The sequence below is a fragment of the Lissotriton vulgaris genome, chromosome 4_1, assembly GCF_964263255.1.
Source record: "Lissotriton vulgaris chromosome 4_1, aLisVul1.2, whole genome shotgun sequence".
NCBI classification, from domain to species: domain Eukaryota; kingdom Metazoa; phylum Chordata; class Amphibia; order Caudata; family Salamandridae; genus Lissotriton; species Lissotriton vulgaris.
Genome location: NC_141691.1, coordinates 147,681,084 through 147,694,896, shown reverse-complemented (window position 1 = coordinate 147,694,896; position 13,813 = coordinate 147,681,084). Strand labels below are relative to the sequence as shown.

The 13,813-nt window shown below is 45.3% G+C and overlaps 1 protein-coding gene across 1 annotated transcript in view; it reads left to right on the top strand.

Annotated features, from left to right (window-relative positions):
- ATRX (ATRX chromatin remodeler) overlaps positions 1–13,813 on the top strand; it is a 1,771,102-nt gene that overhangs the window by 610,052 nt on the left and 1,147,237 nt on the right. The window contains exon 12 of the mRNA XM_086918408.1: positions 1,297–1,512. Coding sequence (XP_086774534.1) covers positions 1,297–1,512 — 216 coding nt within the window. The remainder of the gene's footprint in view (positions 1–1,296; positions 1,513–13,813) is intronic.

Here is a 13,813-nt window from a genome sequence, read left to right as displayed (position 1 = left end):
ACCAGTTGATCGCAACCCTACTTAGGCCATCAGTAGTCCCATGCCTACCAACCGTCCGACCCCCTTGGGTATTAATTTGGAATAGTCCAATAATGCCAGTGTTTGGTCAGTTCTAGAGTTATCTTAGTAATTTGTTCTAGTTCCTTGAAGACTGAGACCCAGAAAGCAAAGACACTTGGGCAGGTCCAGGCCAACTGGAGGAAATCAGCTAAGTGTGCTTTGCAGTGGTCACATGTCTTCCCATAATCTGTTTCTGTGCAGTCTCTCCGGGGTGTAATGTAGCCTATTAAAGTATTTAAAGTGTACCAGGCTGTGCCTTCTGTTAAGTGAGATACGTTTGTTGCTGGTACAGGAGTAGGGCCACATAGTGTCAGCTATTTCTATATTCAAGTCCCGCTGCCATGCCAAACGAGCCTTGGTGTAATGGTTCACTCTATATGTCATGGATAAGTTATAAATGGTAGCTACGATTCGCTTTGGGGATTTAGCTTGTATGTGTGTTAAAGCTAATAGTTCTGGGGGTTTGTGGTATTCATCCCCTATAATGACTCGCAGCGCGTGTTGTATTCTATGGAATTTGAATTGCATCAGAATGGTAGGTGCTGGATCATTTAAGTTAAAATCATCTCAGGCTTTGGATACCCCACCTTCAAACAGCTCACCCACTGTCTTTATGCTTAGAGTGTCAAGTGCTTGAGTAACCCCCCTTTCTCTGCACGGTGGCAGCCATGAGCACCAATCAAGTAGGGCAGATGGTGAGTACAGTATGGCACCCGCTTGCAGTTGCAGTAGGTAGTGCCAGGCATGCGTCGTTGCGTTAATAGAATCTAAAATGCTCGTCCTCCGATCTGCTGCTTGAAACTGCAATGCAGGGAGTGGGATTGGCGACGCTACCTCTCATTCTATACGAAGGTGTGGGATGTCTTGGGAGCCATTTATCGAATAGTGTGCATGCGCACTCTGCGCGGCCCTGTAATACAAATAAAAATCTTGTGCTCCCAGTCCACCCATATGGTAAGGTAGAACTAGTATTTGCCACTTAACGTGCGGCTGTTTACCAGCCCATGCTAACTTAACCATCAAAGTGGTTAGGCGGTTGAAGAAGGCACGCGGGAGGACCATGGGATGGCAGCACACTTGAGAGACAATGGTCAAATTTCTCTTTTTTTTTTATTGGGCTTGTATTGTTCCTTGTTGAGAACATGTCTGTGCGATCAAATGTATTCATAAATATATGGTGACAAATTTCATTAAAATATTTTGATTCATTGAAGACTTATTATTCTCTTTTAACAGTTGAGGGAGATGCTGGATTCACCTCTGATTCTGATTCTGACTCAGACTCCGACTCTGAATTAGCTAAGAAGCCAAGATATAGACACAAGTTACTGAGAAAAAAGTTACGCTTGAGTGAAGGTGAATCTGGAGAAGAAAGCAAGTCTGAGAAGGACAAGGGCAAAAAAAAGAAGTCTAAGAACGTCAAAGATAAAAAACGCAGGACCAATCGAAAAGGTAACTACAAAAAAAATTGTGTTAATGAGAATATTTAAAATGTAATGCTTTTCCTAATTTCCTTATTGAGGAATTCAAAACTAATTTTCAGATGAAATACCACAAATGACCTAAGTGGCGTATTTTATGCATTTTCTACCCCATTTAGCTTTATACTAGTAAACAGTGTGAAGCTATGCAACATACTGTAAAACCATGAAAAATTATCAATTGCATAATGAATATGTTAAACTTCTCAAGTAATTGCAAGTTTTCCGAGCCAGAAAAAGCATTCTATTGTAATTTCTAAGAATGTCCTAGGAACAGCACCCAAAGCACACTAGAGTTGTAGTTTTTCATCTCTTATTTTCATCTAAGTTTATTTTTTGTTTTTTGTCTATGTTCCATTACTAGAAACTCGATCGGACACTGCTGTTAAAGTAGGATATCAAAATAGGCAATAACAAGCTATACTTGTGCCTCCAAAAGTCCTGTCTCCAGTACAGCATACTTGTGTCCCTTATTTAAACTTAAGATTTTTAGTTGTTTTCCCTTTTGAATTTGAGGACCTGGATTTGTGGGGTCGACAGGTTGTTCTGAAAAGTGCAATAATGAGTATTTCTTACATCATCTCGAGCCAGAAAATGTTTATTTTTGTTAGTAGTTTAGAGCAATATGTCAACTTCTTTCTTCCAGATTTAAAGGCTGTAGAGTGCCCAGTGTTGGGTTGAAATGATTCTAATCTAACCATACCCATGTTCTAAAGACAAGTCTGCTTGCAGACACATGCCCATGTAGTAGAATCTGCTGCCTCAAAATAATCATTTAGTATTGGAGGCTCAAACCCTGCCTTAATAATCATTTTGTATAACATTGCATCTATGTATTTGGCGCTTAGTTCCCATTAGAAGTTGCTGCTGTCTCTCTCTCTAAGGATAGTCTGTTACCTGTCTCAATCTTTTTTGTATGACTTTGTATCTATTTATTTTGCTCTTGGTTCCCATCCGAATTTGCTGCTCTCTCCATCGGGATCGTCTTTTATGGTCTACCTTCGGGTTAGGTAAACATTGCAATTGGTAAAATATTCTGTGAAACTGATTTAAATGTTGAGGTTTTCCTTTTGTGGGCAATGCTAAAGTTGTCCATCTGTGCAAGTCCTCTGTAATGAAAGGCTGTTTGTGCTGGTTTGCTTCTACTTTGTTGCTAGCAATAGTCCTCCTCGGCTACCATTTCCATCTGTGCACCTAGGATCTGGAACTACATCTCCATATCCGTCACAACCGCCCCCATGCTGCTCCAGTTTAAGAAAGAGTTGAATGCAGTTGTGCATTCATCATCCACAACTCTGCTTCCTCTCCAGATGCTCACTGCCCTTAAGCTTGCCTTTGACCATGTACAGTGCTCTGCTGCCTTTTGGCTGGGTTTTCGCTATAGACATACCATGTACATTCCTACCTACATTAGGGGTAGACTGTTAGATTTTTGTGGACTTTGAAGGAAGCAGAAATGATTGATCTGAACTGAAATAACAAGACTGGTGCAGTGAACGGGTGGGGTTTTAACACTTTCCTAACTTTAGTTAAGCAGCATTCTTCTGCATGTAGCATAAGAGGGAGAGTGTTCTATTATGTGACTGAAAAATGTAGGGCACTTTAACTAGGTGAAGAGTGCAAGAGTCTAGAGTCCTAGATTTTATTATATTTGGCGGAGAGAGATGACATGTAGCTGTATTTAGAGCTATCATAGTTGGCCTTGTGACAAAATCAAAGAGCTTTAAAAGAACTGCATTTGTGGCAAGGAAGCCACGGCAGCAGAGAAATACAGTGCACACACATGAGTGGATAAACAATACATATAAGTTGTCATTATCAGGGATGAAGACAAAGGTGTTCTGTCTTGGAATGTTGATTTTTAATGGTGTTACTTCCCGAGATAGCCAATCAATAGGGTGTGAAACCCTTGACTACTTCAGGGCTGGAAACAAACATGTAAAACAGCGTGTGTCACAATGTGTTTTCAAAATTATTACAAGCCAGCGCCTTCAAAGATGGTTTATTTAGTGGTGCGCTGCGAATTAAGATTTCTTGACTTTTAAAGCGAAGCACCAGAATGATAGGATGCAGTTTTAATAGGGCCCGTCATGAAGCTCATTGTGGTGAAGTCCATGCACGGTAACAACATTGTGCGTGAACCTTAAAGACTATCTGCCACAATGTGGTGTTGGTGCAAAGTGGTGGTGAGTCACTGTTATAGTACACAGTCTGTTGCCGGCTAGGTTTAAAACGTAGTTGTGAGATCTAGAATTGAGTGAAGGTGAAGTGGGTTTGAAAAGAGCGAACATCTACAGTGTGAGTACACGATCAAGACCAGACATTAATAGCGGGGTGTTGGTTGTGTCAAAATGTAAAATTCCAAATGCGAGTGCCTATGATGACGTATCTGGGGTCCTGTTGTTTGAGAGCTTGGATGTGCTCTCCTATTCTCTCACTAAGGGTCCTGATTGTACTGCCTACATATTTGCCGTCACAGACACATTTAAGTACATATACAACAAATTTTGTGTTGCAATTTATATTATGTCTAATGTCACAAGTTCTGTCGGGACCAGAAAAAACTCTTGCGCTCGGATGCCCATCTGCAGATGCCACAGGAGCCACATTTGTAGAAGCCCAAAGTTTGTTGTGTTAGCCATGTATCTGTTTTGTGATCTCGGGTAGCTGGGACTGAGCTTAAGTCTGAGTGTTTTGCCCCTCCTGTAGGTGATTTGTGGTCTCTTGTTGATGTGTTCTGCTAGCCAGGTGTCGTTGGTGAGCAATTTCCAGTGTTTATTGGGACTTTTTGATAGTACCCGGCTAAAGTCATTAAAATCTGTTACAAGTCTTAGTGTCATTTTCTCTATCTTGTGTACTTTGTGCAACTCTATTCTACATGTTAGCAGCGCTCGTCCTCCTTCCCAGATCTGCGCCATTCCCTTTGGTGAGTTCACTAGAGCTAGAAGAAACTGCAGTACTCATCAAGAATTTGAAAGTTGTTTTTCAGCAATAAACTAAGATTCAAACAGGGGTTACACCCACCTGAATCTCACCAAAGCTGAAACCCGAATCGGGCATATATGACGGGAGGAAACTCTCCGTGACAAAGTACACAAGACTGAGAAAATGACAATAAGATCAATTAAAAATCAACTTTCCAAGTAAGAACTTCTTTGTCTTCGTTGATAACGATAACTTTTCTGTATCATTTATCCACTCATATGCGTGTGCACTGGACTTGTTTATAGACCGACCTTTGGTCCAGAATTGAGTGTTTAGGGGTTTTTCCCTCACCTGTAGCACCGAATTCATTGTCCTCATTTGTGCCAACTCCACACTACTTGCCTAGCGCCACTCCATACCCTCTGATAAATAACACCCCCTTTTTGTTTTCTAAGACACAAAGCATGTCGGTAGTCGAACCTGGAAGTGATTGTAGGAAGTTGGCTCTGTATATACTATACCAAAATGAGAAAGTGTGCACAGAGTCCAGTGGAACCCGAAAGGTAGACAGCGGTAAAAGTAGAAAGCACCTTACTCTCTATCTGTGGTAGTGTGGGTGAGCAGTACGGTTTTATCAGAGGGTAGTGTTAAACTTCTCCAGTATTAGGGTGTCTTTCATAGATTGACATGCTTGAATATTCCCTGTCGTCGAAGTGGGAGTCCCACGGTAAATAAAATAGCAATAACATACCAATAACATATGTATGTAAATACATAACACATGAAATAATAGTAGTAAATACATAATAAAGACTCAAAAACAATTCCCACATAGGAGTACATGATAGAGAGAAAAAACACTTGTAACGTTCCTGTCATTGTTAGTCCAAACTACAGCCAATCAGGCGCCAGCACCCTTGCAGAACCTTCACCTCAGAGCTCAGACCCTCAGATTTTCATAGCACTAGAGTGACAAGAGTCGATGAGGAGAAACAAGCCTCTGAGGGGTGGGTCGCATGTGAATCCAATACTGGAGAACCACCAGTTTACGGTAAGTAACAATTGTTCATTTGTTGTACACACTAATGCAGCAAATTATGGCACACATTCAAAGACTGAACTCAGACCAATTTGTTTGTATCAAAAATATTATGTAGATATTTTAGTTCTAGAATGAAGCCAAGCCTGGTGCAGATAAGTGAAATAATACTTTGAAAATTATATGCAGTGTTTTACAGTTAAATGTAGGTTTAAATACAGTTGGTTGAATTACATATGTCAACATTTTGGAATTACTTTTTAGTTAATTTACAGATTACTATGTACATAACATTTTAATTACTTTTGCTAATCAGTGTGATATGCCTAGATATCACACTGAGACATCTCCTAGACAAAAGGTAACCAATTCACTTATAGTACTTATGCAGTTTTTCAATGTTCCATACAAACCAACTCCACACTTGAAACAATTTTCTATAAAAGCTGTCAATGCAATTCTATGTGAGAAAATAAAGTTAACAGTTTGTTGGTAAGTACTTATTTGTGGGAGTTGGTTTTCTGGGGTTTGAACCAGGGTCAAGGATGCACTCGAAACACCCTCAGCAGCACTAGGACGGCGGGTGCTGAGGCTCAATGTTATCCAATGGGGGATAGGGGGCGTACGGTTGTTGAATGCTCACAAGCTAACCACAAGGTTGTGGGAGCAAAGCTCCTAAAGTTAGGCTCAGGGCAAAGGGGGATCCGAGTTAGCACCCAAAGTACACCCGGAGGGGTGGCTGGGTGCAGGGTGCTGTTTTCGCTTTGGGTGCCCTGTTGATTTAAATGGGGATTCTCTGGTTGCAACAAAGACTGCAGGCTCGGGACGAAGATCTTCTGGAGGTGACCACTATTTGGAGAGGTAATCTGGGATGCTGGGACACCGTTGGTTGGGCCACCCAAGGTCGTGGGACGTTTAGGGCAGGTGTGACTCTAGACGTCTTTTTTTTCTTACCAGCTCCGGTCGCGGGGAATGGTCCAGAAAAGGGGTGCAGGTTTTGCTAGGAGATGAAAGGCAGGTCAGAGATTACCAGATCTCAAGTCAGGATCGCTGGGGAGACCTCCTTGTGGTGTTGGTCAATTTGACCTCGGGCTGTGGGCTTTTGGTGCAGACTCGCGGTTTTGGCTGGGGCCAGAGTCTGTTGGTGAGCAAATCTGGTGCTCACGGGAGACAAAGTCTTGGGTTTGGGAGGCAGGGCAGGTCCTTCAGGTTCTTGAGCCTGCTGGCTACTGGACAAACCAGGATTTTGCTGCAGCAGTTTCGAGGTGGGGACCTGCTGGTAGGGCTGGGGCCAAGTCAGTGGGCAGCATCCTGCTCTTAGTTTCCGCACTGCTTCTTCGTTCCTTCTTCTGTTCCATTCTTGTCTGAGGATGCAAGGATCGGGGTTGCCCCTAAATGCTAGATTTAGGGGCTTTACAGGTAAGTAAAAGGTTGGGACCAATGGGTCCCTCCCATGGGGTGAGTACACCCCCTTATTATAGCACCCTCCAGTGGTAGGGGGGCTTATGCCTCTCTCTGGTTGGCTGGGTCCCCCTATCTGCAAGATGGTGTGGACTGTGAGTTGTGCTTCACCTCGCCTTGCCCACCTGAGGGGTTGTGTTGGCAAAGGTGAGCACACCGCCCTTCCTCAATTGGTTTCCCCGCTGATTCTCCCACCCAAAATGGGTGTCAGAACCGGTGGGAGCTAGTTCCTAGAAGCAGCAAAGGGCTGGGGTAGCTCACAAAGGTGGCAAGCCTTTGAAGCTTCCTCTTCGTGGACCCTGCCCATCCTGGGGGAGGAAGCTTGGCACCTCGTCCCAGGATGTGCATTGTTTCAGACCCCCGAGAGCAGCAGATTCTCCACCCAGGGCTCCAGAAATATGTCTGGTGGTGGCAGCTGGTGAGCAGCCACTCAGCCTGGACACTAGAGTTAGGTCATTATTTAAGGGGCATTTCTAAGATGCCCTCTGGGTGCATTTTTATATAATCCCCCACTGACATCAGTGTGGGTTTATTGTGCTGAGAAGTTTGATACCAAAGTTCCCACTTTTCAGTAAAACCATTATGGTGCTGGGGAGTTTGTAAAGACAAACTCCCAGCACCATATACTCTTAATGGTATTACTGCACTTACAATGTCTAAGACTTGGCTTAGACACTGTAGGGGTAGAGAACACGTGCACCTGTACCCTCACCATTGGTATAGTGCACCCAACTCGATTGGTGGCTGACCTATGCCAGGTCAGTGGGTTGTAGGCATGGCGCACAGTGTGCCATGTCGACTCTTCACTTTCTTCTGCACCAAAACATGCAGCCTGCAATGGCAGTGTGTGTGTGTGTGTGTGCGTGTGTGTGTGTGTATACGTGTGTGTAAAGGTACTGGGCCTCTAAAGGTGGCAGTATAAGTGCTGCAGTCCTTAGAGGCCTTCCCTGGGCACAGTGTACTTTGTACCTGTGGTACCATTTACAAGGGTCTGACATGTGGCCAAAGAGTGCCAATGGATTTTGTCTCAATGCAGTTAAGTGAAAGAAAATAGGCCCTGGGTACCTGTTTGGCAGGAACCCAAGGCACACTCAGTGATGGTACATCAGCAAAGTGGCAAAAAGTGGGTGCAACAATGTAAAAAGAGGGCTCTTTCTTACAGTGATCAGTGCATTGACCAAGAACCGGGTCTTCCTAGAAGAGTTGGGTTGAAAAGGAAATGCGCGACTAATGATGCTACATAGAAGGAAGCAGTTGGTAGTCAAATTGTTAATATGGGTCTCAAAAGACATATGTGAGTCAAAGATAATGTCCAAATTGTTAGACATCTGCAAATGGAGATTGTGGGTGTGTGGGTGGGGGGATATCGGGGGGAACAGAATGCCTAACATTTACATCCACATCAATTAGTTACCAAAGACCAAAACGTTGGTCTTCGCTGCATTCATTGTTAACAAGTTAGATGGCATCCAGGGGTCCATAGCATAAAGAAAGTAATTGAAGCCATCTCATCTGAGTATGATTTGTGTATAATCTGCCTAAGTAAAAACTTCTCAGGCCAAGTAAAGTTTAGATTGAACAACCAAGGGTTTATGGCTGAACCCTGAGGTGCACCATTGGTAATAGCATTGACAGTAGAGCAGAAATGCCTAGACAAACTTGTGCTCAGTTAGTAAAAAAGAAAAAAAAGGAACCAATCGGATACTAGGCCTCCAAACCTAATGCCCCTGCGCCAATGTATTAAAATGCGGTGCTATGTGCCAAGAAAGGCAGCGGATAGATCAAGGAGTTTTGATGCTGCCACACACCTGCCATCCAGTGTCATGCATATATTGTCAGTAGCAGTCACCAGGACAGTTTCAGTACTAATGTTCTGCTACAAAATGGATAGAAAACGGTGTAGGAAATGATGTGCTTCTAAATATTGGGACAATTACAGGTTGGACACCTGTTCAGTGTTTGTTTTTTTTAGTTGAAAGTTACTACAAAATCAGCCTTCAGCTTTTTCAAAAAGAGGACAACTCAAGTTGATTTAGGTATGGAAATTAGCCTTTTTAGGGGCTCACTGGTGCAGGGGTTCACCCTTATCTGTCCACTGGTCCTTAAACTAATAAAATCGAGATTGGCACCGAAGCTGGAATATCAAATAACAAGTTTATTAATCACTCATGAGTGGGACTACATCAATACAACATCCTCGGGCACTGTATGAGGTAGTACAAGGAATACAGAAACCAGGGGCCTTTTATACCCTGTCAGTTGCTGAGTAAGTATGGAGACTCAAATAGAAGGTACAGGCATACACAGGAATATCGAATAACATGGGCAGATAGATATCACTTAGTCAGCAAAGTGGGAGCGGAGACAAAACTGCTTATGTCAGTTGAAACAGCCTGACAGTTACATTCTAAGACAGGTGCATTTTCACAACTACAGGCCTAAGGGCTAGAGTACCAATGATATGTTCGGGGGTGGCGTAGCGGAGTAGTATTTATCAAAATGTGCGCAAAATATTTGTCTTGCAGAAAAAACAGTATTCCAAATACGAATATTAAAGCAAATACACATATTGTCTCAAAAACAATCTTTGTTTTGTGGGACCAGGAGGCCCAAACAGGGCCAGGGAATTACGATGACCTCAAAAATGGGACGCTCAGAAGACTCGCTCAGAAGAGGTCGCTCCCCCTCGCTCCCAAGGCTTGGTGATCTGAGATACCTGAGCGCTCTGAAGCAGATTTGCGGTATCGTAGCCCCTGCCAGCTGACTCTGACCACCGCATCTGCGCTCCACTCGCTCTGCTGCCTCTCATTACTCTATTTCACCCCCCGCATTGCTGCCTGCTTTGTGCAATTTGCATATGTAGCGCTGCTTATTTCAATCTGCGCATTGTCCTGTTATCATTGTTTTATTTTCAAGTATTTCTGCTCGATTGTGCCTCTGATTGTGCCCCAGTCTCGCCCAGTTTCACTTTCGAACTGGTGCAGCCATTTTGTTGTGCTTCTCAGCCCGTAGCTCCACCCCGCTCCCAGCTGACCCTCCTCACCCCTCCCCCTCCACTTTCCACATATGACTGATGCCCCCGCGCGCAGCGGTCGCGCCCCTTGCGCGACGAAGGTGCGCCAAAGGTAAGCCCGTCTACGCCCGTCCGCGCCTCGACCGCGCCCAGCGCCAGACCCGCTGGTCCCCGCAAAAACATAACATACAATGCCGATTCCCTCCTTGCCCTCAACCCCGGTCGCAAACCACAATGCTGCAAGGCTGTCCCTGGACACACCCACGGACCCTTCGCCTGCCACTCCTGCAAATTCGCCTGCGTCAGGACCCAGATCAAATCCACGAACCCCAAACACAGCTCCCACTCTAACCACCTGAAATGCATCTTGCTGAACACCCGCTCAGTCCACAGACACGCCACTGAACTCTGGGACCTACTCGACACCACATCGCCGGATGTTGCCTTCCTTACAGAAACCTGGATGAACGCATCATCAGCCCCCGACATCGCCATAGCCATCCCGGACGCTTACAAGATCATACGAAAAGACCGAACCAACCAAACAGGAAGAGGCATAGCCATAGTCCATAAGAACACCATCCGAATCGCGACCAACTCCGACGATAACCTCGCGACCGCCGAACACCTTCACTTCCAGATCCACATCGACCCCAGGACCACACTTAGAGGCACCCTCATCTACAGACCACCTGGAACACGGACACATTTTAACGAAGACATCACTGACTTCATCAGCCCACATGCCCTCACCTCCGAAAACTACATTCTACTGGGAGACCTCAACTTCCACCTGGAAAAGAAAAACGACAGCAACACCACCACCCTTCTGTACAACATGGCTAATCTCGGGCTCAAACAACTTAACACCCCCACCCACCTTGCCGGACACACGCTCGACCCCATCTTCACCTCCAGCAAACTCATCTCATTCGATCATACCATTGCTATACATTGGACGGACCACAGCTACGTTCACTTCAGCTACAAAAAGACCACGACCCACAACCCCCCACAACCTAATCCTCGAAGAAACTGGAACAAAATCACCTCCGACCAACTCCTCACATCGCTTAACCAAAACCCCCCTGCCATTTCATCGGACCCAAACCATGCTGCCACCAAACTCACACTATGGATCACCCACAGCGCTGACGAATTAGCACCCTTGAAAAACCACCAGACCAAACAAGGTAACAAGAAGGCCCCCTGGTTCAACGATGACCTTAAGAAATCCAAGAAGCTATGTCGTACTTTAGAGAAAAAATGGAGAAAAAACCCAACCATTGACAACCTGTCCACCCTCAAGAACATCACCCGCAAACACCACCAACTGATCCGAGCCAGCAAGAAATCGGCATTCAAGGATCGACTCGACAACAACGCCCACAACAGTAAGGAATAATTCAACATCGTCAAAGAATTTACCAACTCCACCGCCGGCACCAACGACATCACTCCCTCTCAAGTCCTCTGTGACTCTCTATCCTCCTTCTTCCACAACAAAATCGTCGACATACATAACAGCTTTGAAAACCAATCTGAAGAACAGTCCACTCCACCCACCCCCGAACCAAATCAGCACTCTAATGAACTTGGCGCCTGGAACCCAATCACTACTGAAGACACCATCCGCCTGATGAACTCCATCCACTCTGGATCACCTACCGACACATGTCCCCACCACATTTTCAACAAAGCAGACTCCATCATCGCACCCCATCTCCGCGATGTCATCAACTGCTCCTTCGACTCCGCCACCTTCCCGGAAAGCTGGAAACATGCCGAACTCAGCGCACTTCTGAAGAAACCCACAGCATACCCCTCAGAACTCAAGAACTACCGCCCCATCTCACTCCTCCCATTCCCTGCCAAAGTAATTGGGAAAGCCTACAACAGTCCGCTCGCCGCCTTCCTTGAATCCAACAATTCCCTCGACCCCTCACAGTCCGGCTTCCGAGCCAAACACAGCACCGAAACCGCCCTCATCGCAGCTACAGACGACATCAGAATACTACTGGACAACGGAGAGACAGTCGCCCTCATCTTACTCGACCTCTCCGCATCCTTCGACACAGTCTGTCACAGCACCCTCATATAACGCCTCAACAAGGTTGGAATACTAGGAAAAGCTCTGGATTGGATCATCTCGTTCCTCACCGGGAGAACCCAAAGAGTCCGCCTCCCCCCATTCAAATCAGAGGCCACCGAAGTCATCTGCGGCGTACCACAAGGATCATCACTCAGTCCTACCCTCTTCAACGTCTACATGAGTCCCCTGGCTTCCATCGCAAGACAACACAACCTCAACATCATTTCCTACGCAGACGACACCCAGCTGATCCTCTCCCTTACCAAAGACCCAAACACCGCCAAAACCAATCTACACGAAGGAATGAAAGAAGTAGCCAAATGGATGAAGAACAGCCGCTTAAAACTGAATTCAGACAAAACGGAAGTTCTCATCCTAGGATCATCCCCCTCATCCTGGGACGACTCATGGTGGCCACCGGCCCTAGGTACAGCACCCATACCTACAGATCATGCACGTAACCTGGGATTCATCCTGGACTCCTCCCTCTCGATGGCCAAACAAGTCAACGCCGTCTCATCTTCATACTTCAACATCCTATGCATGCTCAAACAAATCTTCCGTTGGATCCCCACCGAAACAAGAAAAACAGTCACCCACGCACTGGTCACTAGCCGACTGGACTACGGAAATACCCTTTACGCCGGAACCACTACCAAACTACAGAAAAAACTCCAACGCATCCTAAACGCCTCAGCCACGCTCATACTGGACATCCCCCGTCAAGCTCACATGTCCGGTCACCTGAAAGACCTTCATTGGCTCCCCATCAACAAGAGAATAACGTTCCGTCTCCTCACCCACGCACACAAGGCCCTCTACGACCTAGGACCCGAATGCCTCAACACAAGACTGTCCTTCTACACACCCACCCGCCAACTACGATCATCCAATCAGGCACTCGCCGCAATTCCGCACATCCACAAATCCACCATGGGAGGAAGATCCTTCTACTTAGCGGCCAAGACCTGGAACTCTCTCCCCACTCACCTCCGCCTTACACAGAACCACCTCTCCTTCAGAAAACAACTAAAAACCTGGCTTTTCGATAAATAATTCACTTCCCTCCCTCAAGCGCCTTGAGACCCTCTGGGTGAGTAGCGCGCTATACAAATTCCTGAACTTGAACTTGACCAAAGTGGTGCATTGCTAACAAAAAAAGTACTTGGGAAATTGAAGCCACTGTACAACCAGACAAACTTGGGCTTATATGTCATCACGATACAGAGTCTACTTTGTGAACCTTCACTATTGTGCAAAACTGCAGACACCTCTAAAATGATTTTCCTTGCATAGGAGCAACCACGTTTTTTGCCCTTTATGACCATACTCTCATATTATAGGTGCAGCGGGAAACTCTAAAACTATTAATGTAACAGATCCATATTACATCAATAACTGCTAAATTAAACATAACCTAGTAGGTACATGAATTTTCCAGCAGAACTTGTTTGTGGCAGACAAGAAAACAAGCAAAAGAACAATTTGTTCTTAAAAATATATGCTACGGGCATATGGGCATTTTTTCCCAGCATTGTGAACCATATGTATCATACTTTTCATGATCTGGGCCATGAAATACAGTCAAAGGAGAAACCTATTCACCAGCTCTAGCAAGGGCTATCAGCTCGATTATATGGACTAACTAATGAGGGACTTGTGATGCCTCTGCAACTTATGTAGTGCTGGAATAACCTCAACAATAATGGTGTTGCCACCTGAGAATTTGGAACAAACACCTC